Genomic DNA, 16676 nt, shown 5'->3' on the forward strand with positions numbered 1-16676 from the left:
TAATACATATACTTAAGTTCGATATATATGAACTTAGAGACACACCTTTTAATCAACCCGACCTTCCTCACTTCCTTCTTACCACCTTACATTAACTTTGCCTATACTCTCTCCTGCCAACTTTGCTTTTTACATCTCCTTCTACTTCCTCTCACTTTTAATCACCCCTCCATACTTTCCGCTTAGTCCAACTCCTAAAGTACTCTGGGTTCGGAAGGATGGTGAGATGTCCGAATCGCGGACTGCCAAAGACAAGTACGACCGTCGTCTGCGCTTCACCAATATCTCAGAGAGCGACGCCGGCGAGTATCAGTGTCTTGCTGAGAATTCCCAAGGAAAGAGCACACACACTTACTCCGTGTCAGTGGAAGGTATGCCAAAAACACACTCAATAAGTAGAAAATTATTAAATTTAGTTTCATGCAAACTCTTAGCTTGCACTTTGAAAATCTTGGCTTCTTGAATCCATTTATTTAGTCAAGTTATTACATGATTTATTATTTCATTAAACAGCTTCTCCCTACTGGACCAAAGAACCAGTCAGTAGGTTGTACGCTCCCGGTGAGAATGTTCGACTCGACTGCCAGGCGGAGGGCATCCCCTCTCCAACCATCACGTGGACCATCAACGGGATGCCCCTCTCATGTCAGTACACAAATAAATGCACATACGAATACAGCACCTCATTTTCTTTTACTTATACATTGCCACCATGTGTTTTTTGTAAACAGCGACCGACAGAGATGCAAGACGCACTCTGACGCCTGGCGGCTCTCTCATCTTAAAGGATGTCAATTTTGAAGACACGGCTATCTACCAGTGCAGGGCCTCCAACAAGCATGGAGCCATCCTTTCAAACACTAACGTTTATGTTATTGGTGAGGGTTTATAATTATACTGTACTACTTATAACACACTTGTCTTGAGTATGCACTTAAGTAGACTTGTGTAAAAAAAAAAAAAAAAAAAAAAAAAATGAAAAAGGGACTGATTAAAGCATACTAATCAATTCCTGGAAACAGAAATAGTCTTCCTATAACTTTCCCCAAAGCATTGGAAACTTATAAATGTCCAAAATGTCTTCAGATTGAATTTAACGTGATAACCAATCGGTCCAGCTAACCCCTGATTGAATGATCAATTATCTACAGCAGGGGGCGGGAACCTTTTTGGTTGAGAGAGCCATGAACACCACATATTTTTAAATGTAATTCCGTGAGAGCCATACAATATGTTTAAAACTAAAAATACAAGTAATGTGTGCGTTTTATGTAATTTCAACACTTTCAAAGTACAATAAGTCTCTGAATTACTTTTAATAACATTTTTATACTGAGGCTAATCAATGATGAGTATTTCCTACCATTAATCCGACTTCTGGTGCTGCATGGTTTTGCTGATGGCTTTGTAGTCTGGTTGATACTTGGTGGGGTTAAGCTTCATGCAGACGTTGAGAAACTTAGGAAGCGTCTCTTTTCACGTTCACGAAACAAGTTTATCTATGGGTAGATATTTTTCTTTAGCGAACTCAGTGAAGGACTTGAATACTTCCCTCTTGTTGTCCCTTTCATAGTCAAAACCTTGCAATCACGCTAAACTGGGATAAGTTGCTTACGTCGGTTGACTCATCCAAAGCGAGAGAAAAAAACGGTGCCGCATTTATGTCCTTATGTTCTGCTGAAAAGAATGATACTCCTCGTCTTTTTTTCTTTTTGCCATCTTCTCAAAAGGGTTTCCAAAATTAGCTCACAATGCTGAAAACGAAACTGAAAACGAGGTAAGTGTATTTCCTGATCTCACGCGCATGCGCACATCGGGTGCTATTTTCGACAGCAAAATTTGACAACCCCACTTGAACAGTGTCTCTGCCTCATCTGCGTTATCTATGTGATTGATAGATAGATAAATATAGACACAAGGACATGTATGTTTGCCACTTTCCCACTTGTTTGCCACTTTCCCACTAAAACTACTGCGAACCGGCTTTCTAGTCGCCGGTGACCGTCGCCGTTTCGCGCATTGCGCTGTTACCAATCTGCACTGTTTGGTAATGCGGTGCTCTCAACTCCGAACCGTAGTCGGCAGTGGACCGGCGATTTCTGTGGCTCGTTCATCGGGGCTCCTATGTCCGGTTCTTCCTTCGGGGAGGTGGCGTAGTGTATAAAAACACATAGACGTGTCGGATGGCTTTTTATCAGAGACTTTATTAACACAAACAAAAACCAGTGGGGGACACTCAGCCACTCAAAACAGAGCTCCCGCAAAACTCTGTCTCTCTGTCGCCTGTCTCTCTCTCCCCTTATGCTCGCCCACTTGTTCTTCTACACTAAATTGGCAATGCCGGCCATATTGAAACGGGACAGCAGGTAACAGCGAAAAAGAGTGTAACAAAACTTTTTTTTATTTTTAATAATTAAAGATTGGATTTGCGAGCCAGATGCAGCCGTCAAAAGAGCCAGATCTGGCTCGTGAGCCATAGGTTCCCGACCCCTGATCTACAGTAATCAAACATTGCCTTCGAAACCTTTTGTCCACGTGATTTGTGACTGTGTGTCTTCTTTTGTCGTTTGTAGAGCTGCCTCCGCAGATCTTAACTGAAGATGGCAACATTTACACAGTTACTGAAGGCCAAAAGGTTTTACTGGAGTGTGACAGCTTTGGATCTCCGAAACCAAAAGTCACATGGTGAGACACTTACGCAAACTATAACAATGCTCTACATTCTTTTTTTCCTTCTCATTGTCCTTTGATTGAATGATTTGATAGCCTATGATGCATTTCATTAGCAGCTTAAAAACTGTTGCATCTGGAGTGTGATTATTGTCGGCCCTCATCCAATGAATCTTTGATTGATCTTGGAAGACTGTCATGCCAACATTTATAACACATTAATCTATTTACAAAGTCCGGAAGTATCAAGGTTGGGCTTCGTGCCCGTTTCTAAGTCCATTGATCAAGAGGGTAGAAAATATGTTCTGAATGGAAAGGATGCAGCCTGAAACTATGCCACTTGGTGTAAGAATGGGTATGTCATTTTTCGAGGTTACTCAAGCGATGTGTGACTTTGTGTCTTTTGTAGGCAAAGCAACAGGGAGTCCTCCCTTTTGGCTGATTCCAGAATTAACCCTCTTACCAACGGGGGTCTGCAAATCTTCAATGTCACACATTATGACGAGGGTTTCTACACGTGCGCTGTGGAGAACACTGACCTGTCCATTAGTGCAGAGCTGGAGGTGCTCAGTGAGTGGCACACAAACACACAAACACTCATGGAGGTAGAATGCCTCAGAGTCTCCTTATACTTTTTCTGCAGACAGAACAGTCATCCAGTCACCTCCGCAGGATCTGAAGGTGCAGCCTGGACAAACTGCTATTTTCACTTGTCTTTTCCAAGTGGACCCCAAACTTGCCTCGCCACTTATTCAGTGGAGAAAGAACAACCAGAAGCTCTTTGCGTCTGACAGTGACATGAAGTTAGAAATCACATGATTCCATCCATCCATCCATCCATCCATCCATCCATCCATCCATCCATCCATCCATCCATCCATCCATCCATCCATCCATCCATCCATCCATCCATCCATCCATCCATCCATCCATCCATCCATCCATCCATCCATCCATCCATCCATCCATCCATCCATCCATCCATCCATCCATCCATCCATCCATCCATCAGATATGCAGGTGCTTCTATAAATAATACATACATTTCCAACTTTTCTTCTTGTAGATATACGTTCAAAGGACCGGACTTGATCATCTCTAATACAGAAGCTAAAGATCAAGGAAACTACACGTGTCAGATCATCACTAATCTGGACATGGCTGAAGCAACTGCCACGCTCACTCTCCATGGTGAGATCACTACCACATAAACAATGAAGGCTGCCTAAAAATTCTTATTCACATTATATGTGCAAAATGAATCACACTCAAAAAATGGGGTGTTGAACTGACATAAAAAAATTATGGAAAGAATTTGCACCTGATAATATTGCTTTCCTTCAGCATTTAGCAATTGTGCCCTTTTAACATGAAGCACACATGTCTAGCCAACATTAGGCACTCATGTTGCGCGAACATAATTCACTCTTGTTGAGCCAACATAAGGCACTCATGTTCACCCCAAAATACATGTTGAACCGACAATAAAAAAAAATACATAATTTGCACCTGATTAAATTGCTTTCCTTCAGTATTTAGCAATTGTGTTCGTTTAACATAAAGCACACATGTTGAGCCAACATAAGGCACAACTAGGGCTGTCAAATTTATCGCGTTAACGGGCGGTAATTATTTTTTTAAATTAATCACTTTAAAATATTTAACGCATGCATGGAACGACCCACTCACGCATTGCCGCAAACAGACTACAATGCCGCCGTTTTACGTATATACAGAGCTAAGAGGCAGTGACAAGTGAGTGGAGTGGATACAGGCATTCATTTGGACCGTGCTCTCAATTGTCAAAAGCTTTGACATCTCTTCCACAACAATTATAACTATTGAGGCGAGCGACGTGGGGAAGAATGACAGTAGTTGATCTTTTTCTTAACATCCTGCATTGTACACAATGCAGAGAAGATATAGCATTTGCAGCCACCACACACAGGCATGGTTGCCCCACTTCCCATCATGCATTTGGGCAGAACAGTTTAGTAACTACAGTATAATTTACTGAAAGCTCAACAAATACACTAGATGGCAATATTTAGTCACAATATACAAACTCACATTTATCCTTTAAGAATCTATCCGTGGATCCCTTTCACAGAAAGAATGTAAATTAAGTTAATGCCATCTTGTGAATTTATTGTTATAATAAACAAATACAGTACTTATGTACAGTATGTTGAATGTATATATCCGTCTTGTCTTGTCTTCCCATTCCAACAATAATTTACAGAAAAATATGGCATATTTTAGAGATGGTTTGAATTGCGATTAATTTACGATTAATAACTTCTAAGCTGTGATTAACTCGATTAAAAAATGTAATCGTTTGACAGCCCTAATTTTAACGTAAATGGCCGTCAATGGTATCAATTTATATATGCCTCAATGGAATCCAGTACATTGGCATCAATAGTAGCGACATTCATGATAGTCAATGGCATGGACGTACATAGCTGTCAGTGGTATTGACTTACTTAGGCGCCAGTTCAATGTCAATGGGCTGTAATGGTAAGTGGTCAAAAATCACAACCACCCATGTTTTCCTGTCATTGAAAATGAAGGAAAAATTCTTGCCATTAAAAATGAATGGAATTCATTTTGATAATTAAACGGTGCCGGTCGGTCAAACGGTTTGGAGTCTCCAGTGCGCCGAAAAAACGTGGATAATAAGATTATGAAAGAAAGAAATAGAAATAAAGTTGAGGCATTTTACTAACTGGGCCTGTGCCTTGCAAAGCCCCATCTAATAAAAAAAAATCATTTTTCACAAAAAAAATAACAATTAAATGGTGACGGTTATTGGGCCGGCCGGCTCTATCAATGAGGTGTCACTTATTTTTTCAGGGAGTTGGCAACCTTACTTTTAAATCTCGCGAGAAATGACGAGACTGGTTGGAAAGGCACGTTAACATTATGTTGCATCAACATGATCTAATCTAGCTACTCATTTATTGTTCATGTTTATGTATGGACTGCATGACTTAATCATGCTCACCTTGGAAACATGATGTGTTCTTGCTGAAAATGCACATTGTCTTTAGTAAACTTTACAACCTACCGGAGTCATTTTTTTGAGTGCATAATAGATGCTTATTATGACAATATTTCATATATTTAATCGTCTGCAGATCGCCCAGACCCTCCTACGCTACTGCAGCTTACTCATCCTGAAAGGCGCGCAATCACCCTCAGTTGGACTCCTGGAGATGAACACAACAGCCCAGTGATTGGTTAGTATTAACGCACACATTGTGAGAGGATTAGCCTTACGCTAAGAATTTATCCACATCCTGGATGCTTCCTAGATACTAAGGCTTTATCCACATCCTGGATGTTTCCGGGATGTTCCATTAAAGTCTTTTTCTATTATGCGTATCTCTGCAGAGTATGTGATAGAGTTTGAGGATCAGGTTTCAAATGAGCAAGGTTGGGAAGAGTTGAACAGAGTATCAGGGAACAACAACCGTACCAGTCTCTCTCTGTGGCCCTATATGTCGTATCGTTTCCGTGTCATTGCCATCAATGAGGTGGGCATGAGTGCTCCAAGCAAGCCAACTGAAATCCACAGTACAACTGCTGAAGGTAACCTAAGCTACTGTATTTCTCGTGTTCAATTCGCTCATGTCTGTGACTATGTTATAATCTCTCATTATGACCATAGTACCAGACAGGAATCCTGAAGATGTCAGAAGTGAATCTGCTGACCCAGACACACTCGTAATCACCTGGGAGGTAATAGATGTACAACTCCATCAAGCCACATCAACTCTTTTCATTAGGTTTTTATCCTTCATAGTTTCGTGTTCTTCTTATGACAGGAAATGGACAAACGAGACTTTAATGGACCTGGGTTCAAGTATCGTGTCCTGTGGAGACGGGTTGTAGGCAGCGGGCCTGACTGGCACCCCAACTACACAACTGCACCGCCATTGGTAGTCAGTAAGATTGGCAACTTTTCTGCGTTTGAGATCAAAGTGCAGGCTGTCAATGAATACGGGGAAGGACCTGAGCCAGATCCTGTAATAGGGTACTCCGGCGAGAATTGTAAGATAAGCTGTTTCTCAATCTGATTATTTGCATGTGGCATGGCATTGAGCCCATAATCATTCTGCCTTCTGCCTTAGTTCCACTGGAGGCTCCCATGAATGTGGGCATGGACATATTGAACAGCACTGCCATCAAGGTGACTTGGTCTCCAATAGACAGAGAGACGGTCAGAGGACACCTGCTCGGCTACAGGGTACAGATGTAATCTCTGCTATTTAAAACAATCTATGGGAATATATTGTATGTTCTAACAAATATAAATCTCTGGCTTCAGATTCACCTGACTAGGTTTGGCCCACGGGGTCACCACGTAGCTCGACGGGCTAGGGAGCCAAAGATTACTGTAGTAGTAGAGACTGGAGCCAATGAGGAGAGGAAGGTGATCGGTGACCTCCAACCGTACTCTCACTATACTTTGACTGTCAGCGTGTTCAATGCCAAAGGAGATGGGCCGCATTCACAGATGCTGCCTTTTGAGACAGATGAAGGAGGTGAGAAAGGGAGAGGCCACGCAAGGGTTTGAGGGTCAGTTCCAGTGAAAATAGATATTTAGCATCTACAGCCATCAGTGGCAGTGAATAAATGTTATTGCGAAGTGTTGCAAAAAATGAGTGCAAATATAACAGCCCATTTAACCATATTCTTTGACTAGTTCCTCATCCGCCAACATCCCTGGCGCTAGACAGTCCATCTGAGACAGAAATGACGCTGCGCTGGACACCACCAAGCCAGCCCAATGGGATTCTTATTGGGTACCGTTTGCAGTACCAACAAAGTGAGCATAATTAAACTCCACATATTAGCCACCATTTTCTTCTATATCCAGTTAACTTGTGAAGTCACTTATGACCTGCACAACCAAGTCCACATCCTTGATTAATCCTAAACCATAATTTAAAGAACAATTGCACTGAAATGACAACAATGAAAGGCGTTAGTTTGGATGTCCTTCTTGTCCGCACTCAGTTGTAGAGAGTGATGACAGTCCCATGCAAGTGGAGGATATAGATGATCCTACAATAAACCACTTCACCTTGAAGGCCCTGGATCGCCACAGTCACTACCGCTTCTACGTGAGGGGACGCACTGCTGCTGGACAGGGAGAACCCATTGAGAGGGAAGGTGCCACCACTTTGGATGGAGGTATGCAGTGTCTCATAGCCCCCAGCACTAACACATTTCAGCATCAGTCATTCACAAATGCATCCTCTCTTCACGCATGTTTTTCAGCACCTCCTGTCAACATTAGTGTGTCTCCTGGAGAGACCTTTGCTAATATAAGTTGGTTGTCCAAGAAGAGGCATAGGAATGTTAAATTTCTGATCCAATATCTCAAGAAGAATGGTACAGTCTCATCACCCTATAAACCTAGTTGTACATTAAAATAATATTCTTTTAAAAATTGATCTTACGTTATGTTACGCTCTTTCAGGCGCTGATAAATGGAAGACTGAGAAAGTGGACTCCTCTCAGTCCTTCTACCAGGTCAAAGGCCTGAAACCTGGTTCTCATTACCATCTGCGCTTCACCCACAGCAATGTAACCTTTTTTCAGACTGAGACTGACACACTGGGAACAGGTACTGCAGTACAGCGGGTTCTTTAATCTTGTCTGTCGCTCTCCAGAGTTTCCCTTGATTAGCTATAAAAGCGATCCTACAGAGAACACCTTGTAGTTCCCTGCGTCACTGTAAAAGTGCTTTTAAGTGTCAGCGTTATGTGATGATTTCTTAGGTGCATTTTTCAGTTCCATGGGGAGATGCCACCCAGTCTGAAATCATATCCTGGATCACTCTTATTTTGAAGAATTCCCTCACCATTCTGTGTTGTAACAAATATTCGTCTACTTTGAAGGAGTGACTGAAGTGCAGCACAGCATCGCCACCCAAGGCTGGTTCATTGGCCTAGTGAGCGCCATTGTGCTGTTGCTGCTCATTCTTCTCATCATCTGCTTTGTCCGGAGGAACAAAGGGGGAAAGTATTCAGGCAAGTGTCAATATTCTCTATTTTTGGAATATCATTAGCTTAGTGGTGACCCTTGATTTTTTAAATTCAAGAACAAAGTACAAAATGAACATGCACCAATTGCACACAAAACCAACAAACGTAATGAAATGTAAAGTAAATTTTTAAATTTTGTTTAAGTCTAAAACAGGTTTTATTTGAACCCTGAATAATAGTGTTGCAACTCTCAAGACCAGTCTTGGTCAATATTTTATTTCTGATAGAGTGGTCTTAAACACAACACTATTTTTTTCATTTTTTCCAAATAAATCTTGAAAGGAGAACATCAAACTGATTTTGAAATCAAACTGTTGTTCTCGCTCTTTTTTTTTTTTTTGTCTTTTAGTGAAAGACAAAGAGGAAGGCCCGATGGACTCAGAGGCCCGGCCGATGAAGGATGAGACCTTTGGAGAGTACAGGTTGGTCAGTTTTTGTTTCTGTTGATGCGTTTGATCTGGACTCGATTGATCCCATCCCAATTCCCTCTGCATTTTTGGGGTTCCTTAACCCTTTCCGCTCCCCTGATTGTCCTCTCTTCTCCCTGTTGCCTGCTCCTGCTTTGCAGATCTCTAGAAAGGTATGCTATTTTTCACTGCAAACCTACACAACTGTTCTGGCCAAGCTAAACTTTTTCTATGACAGCTGCACCTTGCATGTTGCTTATGCTATTTTTTCAGAGAAATGCTTCTTCTCTACTCCCTCACTTCATTGATCTCCTCCTTCTCGCAGTGACCTGGAGGAGAAGCGTACTGCCAGCCAGCCATCGTTGTGTGAGGAAAGCAAGCTGTGCAGCGAGGACAACCTGGACTTCAACGGTAGCAGCGTGCTGACCACCGAGGTCAACCTGGATGAGTCACTGGCCAGCCAGCTTAGCCGACCCAGCGGAGGATCAGAGGGGCTGGATAACTCCCTGCATAACCCCACCACCATTTCCTCTGCCACCAATGGCCTGCCCAACCAAGTCGCCATCCTTGATTAACCTCTGTTCATCCGTGGAGAACCGTCAGACCAAAACATGTAAACACATACGTGCCCGTACGCTCCTGTTCCCCAATAACTAGTTTGACGACTAAGACGCAATCAATGTATTGACAATTCAGATGCCGGTGGTGTCATGTAACGGACTTGACTATTTTGACCAAAGGCATGTCCAAAGTAGTGGACGATGTGACGTAAATCTGACCAACGCTGACATGAAGAAATCCTTTTACTTTACCTGATCCTCTTTCATATGTGTCGTGTATAATGTAAATGATTAACATTCATCTGTCTTCTTTTCTTCTTGCCTCAAAACCTTTTCAAAAAATTTGAAAAACAGAATGTTGTGCAGTTGAAATGATCTAAGGGGGCTGCATTCCGAGCAGCTGTAGAATGAACGTGAAGCGTGGTGTGACACAGCTGTTGTGCCACGGCTTTGTAATTATCAGGTTTTTTTCTCTCTCTATGATTTCACACAATTTAAGTGCCAGTGTATTTTCTAATAACTGTGTTACAGACTATCTTTATGTTATATAGCATTTTTAAGATCTAATCAGATATCCAACACTATATACATACATACAAATATAGTGTGTGTATGTGTATAGTTTTAGATCTTTTGACCGAGAGAACTGAAGCCAGGTTTCATACCATAACTAACATTGAATGCATATAAGGGGAACTTGCTGTGAAAATGCCGCGTAGCATCTGGTGTATATATTTGCATAGACATTGATCTATTTAGCCATATTACAGTATTATAGCTCCTGGTCCATACAAGTTCCTGTGCCTGCTGGTTTTTGCATTGAACACCAGATTGGTGTCATTACTCCCTCATCAAGTGTAATGTTATGATTGGAGATGATATTGTAATATCATGTATTTTTTGTCATGAGCTTCGTGTTGCTTTTTGTATCTTGTCTTTGTCTCTTTCTACACAGTCATGCCACACATTTTGTTTGAGGAGCAGTACCTTAAAGATTCAGGAGTGGAGTCTTGTGGGTTAATCCCAAACACTCAATAATGCAGTTCAATATTGCAGCGAGGTAAACAAATTTGGTGGTCTAGCTGTAATAAGGGCAAATAGGTATTTACACTACATGCAGAGAATGTATTGTTACATTATGTCACATTATTACATTTCAGTCCATAAACTGTTCATATCCTGACAACGTTTTGAGTTAAAGTGATTGGAGAACCATGAGATGCTGTGCTAGAGGTATTATTTTAAAAACAATATTTGGTATTTTCTTTACATTTTGACTAAAGGGTCCCAAATAATGAAAACTAGTTTTAATCAATACTGCAGATCCAACATACTTAAGTCATCAAGGCAGGTCTGTCATAAACATCAGTACAAAAAAAATCCACAGCTGTTTAACAAATTTACAAAACCACTTTAATTCAAAATTTGACCAGGGTATGAATGAACTTGGGCTCAACTTTCCTCGCTACTGACTGCAACATATCCTAGATAAATCGGATACAGGAGACTTTATTGCGGGTAATGGATTGAGCAGGACCTTTTTCTTCCCATAAAAATGTAAATACATCCCGTGTAAAATTGTTATAGTGAACTCGAACACAACCGCTTTAAAAATGTACAGGTGTAAAATGTCTGAGCATCATCTTAAAGCAAGCTGTCACTTTTCTTCTTTGTAATGTTGCCTTTGTTATGAACATGCTATTGCAGTAAAATTTGGCTGTTTAGCAAAATAAAAGAAGATAAAATAAAGAAAGGGGAAAATCATTTGGTCTGTAGATAGTTTTTTTTTTTAACATATTTTTTCCCTGTCAATATTTACGTTTCAATGAATGTTTAATTTAACAGCAAATAACTGCACTGCAGTGAACTCTTTTTCTCTCCCTGTCTGATCATGAAAAGTAGTGAACCGCAGCAGTTGATGCCTCACTAGCCATAAAAACTGGCCACTAGACGAGTGTCACATGACAGGGGATGTTTGACGACCAAGAGCACCCATAAAGCATCTCGTCGATTTGGAGTTTACACACATGCACGCACTCTCAGGACAAATGGGGAAATATATTTTCATGTTGGGACATATATGACACAAAAATAAGCCAATATTATTTGCTGCTAAAAATCTGTGCTTGGCAAACATTAGCTTTCAACGAGGCCTGACGTTCACTCAGTTGCCACTCCTGCTTTTCAAGTGTCGAATGGAAGTGCAGTTCTTCTTCACCCATTCCCCCATTTTATAGTTTAATAAACAACAATAAAATATTTGTGTGCAGAAGAAGTCACGAGCATTTTTGAAACGAGTAATGACTGCGTGGGTGATGGAAATCAAAGAGTTTATTTCACTTTCGGTTTGTAAATGTGCCTCGTTGTGGTATATGAACAGCCCAACTTGGTGCAACTCGGAACTGGGTGCCCCACATACAATTCTCCATGGGGCCAACATATGTGTAATTGCATCATCAATACACCATTGTAACTGGGTAAATGACCGGACAATAAAGTATGTGGAACAATCTACTCTGTGCTTTATTTAGTAATGTATTGAAGTGTCACACTGAGGCCGGAAAAAATGTTACTTGGGTACTTTTGCATCATCAGCGAGAGGTGGTGTTAAATTGGCGAAAGTAATCCTGAGTGGGTTTGTTGGTGTACAGCTCCTTGTTCAAGTACTGCTGACTAAATGCAAGAAAACACATGAACATGACACAAAAAGTAAGTAGTAACATTCTCAAACTTTTGGATTCTATTTGTCGCTTACTGTGCTTGCTGCTCTTTGGCCAGCTGCGTGTTGAATTGGTCTGCTTGGATCCGCTTTGCTCGCCTTAGATCCGAGGTTCTTGTTTCCTCCTGCCGGGCTTCTCCGGATGCCTTCAGGATCTGGGAGTTCCATGCTGCTTCCTGGTTCTTCTCGATATCACGCTGTCTCTTAGCAGGGTAATAAAGATTTGCTGTTAGATAAAAGTCTTGAGGCCATGCTCAATAATGAATCAGACGGTTGTTGTGTTTTCATCTTCTCATTCCACAATTCCATTTGACATTGAATCTTTTTGGCATTCAAACAGACACACTCAGTAACATCATCTACCTGTCTCTCAATGCATTGTTCCTCCCTTTCCTTGTAGATGGCACTCAGCTGCTCAGGGCTCATGCCCCTCCACTCGTCAGTCGCAGCGGGTTTCCCTTCCTTCAGCTGCTTCACTGCCGTGTCCCAACCTTCTGTTATCATGGCCGATGTCAATATGTGCCATTTCTCAGCTAGAGTCTCCCTCTCCTCATCCCCATGTGCCTCCTTCCGTGTTTCAGTCTGCTCTGTAGCCTGCGGAGAGCCATGCACTGTCAGACCTCAACATTTGTGTATTTTAGTTACTCAATGCCAGCCATGTTCAAAAGACACCCCTTGGGTGCTTGCCATTCTGAAGGATTTTGAAGGCTGCAGAAATTTGTCTCATTAATCAGGTCGCCTGATGTCAACTTCAATGAGAAAACTGGTGCGTTTGTATGTGTGTGTATTGTACCAGAGCTTGATTGTAGTGGTCGAGAGCTACTCGGGCAGCTTTTTTGCTTTCCTCCTCAGCTTGGTGTCGCTGTTTCCATCTGATGTCCTGCTGCAACAGCTCTTTCTCTGCCAACATCTCTATGACACACACGTGTTACAAATCAACACCTGTTTCCTTTGTCACTCTTTATAACACACACGTGTTACAAATCAACACCTGTTTCCTTTGTCACTCTTGTTTTCACCCACTCATACATACTCTCTGTGTGTGAGGCAAGCCCATCAATGAATGCTATTTGGCAAGAAGGGCTATGTGTGGGTGTGCGCAGGAAACAATGATGCGTATTGGTGATCATTGTGTTTAGTGGAATAGAACACAATAGAATCACCTCTGTGCTTCTCCTTCATGCACCTTCTTTCATTTTGTTCCATTTGTGCCAACAAATCCCCTTCTGTTTGTTTCATTTGTTCTCTCTTTCGCTGTGCCTCTCCAATATCTTCGCCCTATGTAAGACAAACAAGATCAGCTCTTTATGAAATCTACAGTATATCTTTGTTTCCACCCACCTGAAAGATCTGCATGCTGGAAGGCCCCAGCTCAGGCTCTGTAAGGTTGATGCTGAATGCCCCCCTCAGACTGCACTTGAGATCGGCATCGCGCGAGTCCTCCACACGCTGCTGGATGCTCCAGTACTGAGTCAGATCAGTGTGCAAAGCTTCACGCAATTTTCTTTCCTCTCTGTCTTTCTGAATTAGCTTTTCATCATGCTTCAGTCGCAGTTCATCTATACATACATTGAAATAGTCCTTCGTTTAGTCTGCACACCATCATTGCTATCATTCTGTAGCTTTTACCATAAACTTTGTCCCTTTCTCGTTCCATTTTTTCACGGTGCTTTTTCTCCTGTGTCTGTTGGTTGAGCGCATCCAGGTCAAGGCCCATTACACGTTGCCTTACATTAAAAACCCGAACCTTGCGTGCGGCCTCAGCCGCTTGTCTGCGCTCCACAGGCGTCTCAAACGAGTGGTCAAGAGGAAATTTTACTTTGTATATTTTTTCTTTGAAGTCTGTAAAGAGAAGATGCAGCATTGTAATTTTGCATTAAAAAAAGTGTGATGGGCATACCCTTTGGTGCATCTGCTCATGGAACTCAATTCAGCCTAATGTAAAGATGTTTATTTACTAATTAATAGGCGAGAAAAATATTGCAAAAACCTAAATACAATCATTAAATGACAGTATATGTACAGAAAAAGGTATAGGAAACACTTATCACAGTGGAACATAAAGGGGAGTTTCACTCTTGCATGAATCTCTATCTTTTCATCAACGCATCTGGAATAATCATTCATTAATTACAGGGAGGCTTAATATCTTGGCTTGGATTTATCATCATTTTTGTTTTTCAAACAAAAAGGATTTTTATTTATTCATTTAGTACTTTTATTTATTTGTTTATTTCATTTCATTTTTTAAGAATGGGCGGAAATTCAAAACACAGCCTGATGCTTTGTGACAACCATCCCTATTTTGTGGGGAAGGTTGTCACATACTGTTTTTTGTTGTTGTTTTTTTTTTTAAATGATGACAACATTTCAATGAACTAAGTGTGTTTTAATTTATCTTAATAAAAAAGGATAATCAAAAAGATATATAATTGAATTAAAACAAGTTAACAAAAAAAGGAGAACAGGTTTACAATTTTGCTTCAATATAACACACACAGAGGCACAAATTTCAATACAGGTAGTCCCCGGTTTACCAACGAATTCCGTTCCTGCGCATAAATATGTAACCCGAATTTCAGCCTAAATCAGAATTAACCCTTTTAATACCTCTAAACACCCTCTAAAAAAAACTATCCAAAAACATGTATTATACCTCATTGTACTGTCCTCGCCAAGACAATGGAGCTAAATCCTAGCTAATTAGTAAGATACGCTCCGAAATGACGATGTCAGACGGGCGTGTGGTTTGCTGACTTTATTCAGCTGCTTATAACATCAATACTTGCTTCAACTTCAAATAAAATGAAATGAAATCAGTCTTCAGCTTCAATAACAGCAACTCAAATTTTTGTTTACAAGTAGCTGCTGTTACAGCAATAACAAACGTTTAGCATGTATCAGTTAGCGTCCGCACATCATCAAAAACAATAAATGCCCCAAGTATTCGACCACAATTGAAAACGCACAATAAACAGTACAAAAGGGGCTCTATACAGCTGTCGCCGCTGGATGCTTCACAAGCAACAAATGTACGCGCAGGCTGTCACCTCTCTCACTCGGCTGTGCTTTTCTTCATGTGTGCGTATGCAGAGACATAGCAAGGGTCCCCGGGGGCCCCAGGCAACAAGCAACAAGGGGCCCTTCGAGCGTGTGCAAGTTAGGGGTACAGTTGGACTTGGAGCAATAGCATATTTAATAAAAGTATAATAACGCCTCGGTCTCATAGAGCGCTTTTTAGGACACTCAAAGTGCCTGGCTTCTACTACATTAGGACATAAAACTACAGTAACATAGTACACTCACCGCTGTTTTACTTCCTTTTCTGCTCTTCTGCTTTTTAGTCTTTTGTCGCTTCCAGAAGGATAACTTCTCTTCATTTTGGATATACGCCAATTAAAAAAAAGCCAAATCGCCGCTCACTCTGAGTCACGTGGGGGTGGGGGGTAGAGCGAGTGAAGGTGCCCCTTCAGGGAACTCAGACACAAGGCTTTCACTGGCTGCGTGTGCTAAATCTGTTGGCCCTCTGGGGCCCCTGCTGGCTGGGGGCCCTAGGAAATTGCCTGGTTTGCCTAATGGGACGCGACGCCTCTGTGCGTGTGTAAATGCGCGCGCGTGCGAAAGTACTACCTGCTCTACGCTTCCTGCGCCAAAATAAAAGCATGCATCACAAAACACAAGTCAACATTTAAAAAAACAAACAAAAAAACACGAGACTCAGGCGTCATAAAGTCGAAATCGCGTAAGTCAGGTACGTCGTAACCCGGTGACTACCTGTATTGATATTGCGGTGGCCGAGTTATAGCAAGTGTGACAACCAACCAATGGGAAAACCAACCCCGCTCTCCCATACATGTATATTTATGATAATATACATTTAAAAGTTGAAATCCTCCACTACTTACCAAATGAAGTTGTCATTTTATCTGTAAATGTCCACCCCTTCACTTTCTCAAGCTTGCGCCAATCAGGAACGTACCTATATAAAGTCCTTTGAATTCAAAGGCTACGCATTCAAAAACCATAGAACGATTCAGCAAAACTCAAACACTCTAACTCTAAGCACAACTCCACTGTGTTTGTGGCCCTCGGTTACCAGGGTTACGCCAATGCGGTCTTTCTATTAAAATATATATCCAAACCTTTATACAATGAACTATATTAAAAATATTAAAGAATATTAATTCAAGACTTAACATTTAGACCGCATAGTGTTCTCATTAAAATACCCAAACTATTAAAACGCGCTGTGCTTGTTCTC

At 41.4% G+C, this 16676-nt stretch overlaps 2 protein-coding genes across 3 annotated transcripts in view; one reads left to right on the plus strand and one right to left on the minus strand.

The window, feature by feature from the left end:
- The window catches only part of l1cama (L1 cell adhesion molecule, paralog a), an 86995-nt gene extending 74781 nt beyond the window's left edge, over positions 1 to 12214 (plus strand). Inside the window, exons 9-29 of one of the 2 annotated variants that reach the window (XM_057824562.1) lie at positions 187 to 371; positions 514 to 645; positions 732 to 878; positions 2574 to 2685; positions 3080 to 3240; positions 3314 to 3473; positions 3737 to 3861; positions 5811 to 5912; positions 6067 to 6264; positions 6344 to 6414; positions 6501 to 6726; positions 6807 to 6922; positions 7004 to 7220; positions 7382 to 7504; positions 7696 to 7872; positions 7960 to 8073; positions 8162 to 8308; positions 8583 to 8714; positions 9079 to 9151; positions 9298 to 9309; positions 9462 to 12214. In XM_057824562.1, coding sequence (XP_057680545.1) covers positions 187 to 371; positions 514 to 645; positions 732 to 878; positions 2574 to 2685; positions 3080 to 3240; positions 3314 to 3473; positions 3737 to 3861; positions 5811 to 5912; positions 6067 to 6264; positions 6344 to 6414; positions 6501 to 6726; positions 6807 to 6922; positions 7004 to 7220; positions 7382 to 7504; positions 7696 to 7872; positions 7960 to 8073; positions 8162 to 8308; positions 8583 to 8714; positions 9079 to 9151; positions 9298 to 9309; positions 9462 to 9711 — 2980 coding nt within the window. In that variant the 3' untranslated portion in view covers positions 9712 to 12214. The remainder of the gene's footprint in view (positions 1 to 186; positions 372 to 513; positions 646 to 731; positions 879 to 2573; positions 2686 to 3079; positions 3241 to 3313; positions 3474 to 3736; positions 3862 to 5810; positions 5913 to 6066; positions 6265 to 6343; positions 6415 to 6500; positions 6727 to 6806; positions 6923 to 7003; positions 7221 to 7381; positions 7505 to 7695; positions 7873 to 7959; positions 8074 to 8161; positions 8309 to 8582; positions 8715 to 9078; positions 9152 to 9297; positions 9310 to 9461) is intronic. The other variant, XM_057824571.1, reaches the window with a different exon arrangement.
- On the minus strand, positions 11819 to 16652 carry ribc1 (RIB43A domain with coiled-coils 1). Its single transcript, XM_057824579.1, has 8 exons — positions 16321 to 16652; positions 14045 to 14257; positions 13757 to 13974; positions 13579 to 13693; positions 13209 to 13327; positions 12779 to 13009; positions 12452 to 12618; positions 11819 to 12369 (listed from the first exon to the last, which is right to left on the minus strand). The coding sequence occupies exons 1-8, from the start codon at positions 16334 to 16336 to the stop codon at positions 12288 to 12290; spliced, it is 1161 nt and encodes a 386-aa protein (XP_057680562.1). The 5' UTR covers positions 16337 to 16652; the 3' UTR covers positions 11819 to 12287.
- Between the last annotated feature and the right edge of the window lie 24 nt (positions 16653 to 16676).

The sequence above is a fragment of the Corythoichthys intestinalis genome, chromosome 2 (assembly GCF_030265065.1).
Source record: "Corythoichthys intestinalis isolate RoL2023-P3 chromosome 2, ASM3026506v1, whole genome shotgun sequence".
Lineage (NCBI taxonomy): Eukaryota > Metazoa > Chordata > Actinopteri > Syngnathiformes > Syngnathidae > Corythoichthys > Corythoichthys intestinalis.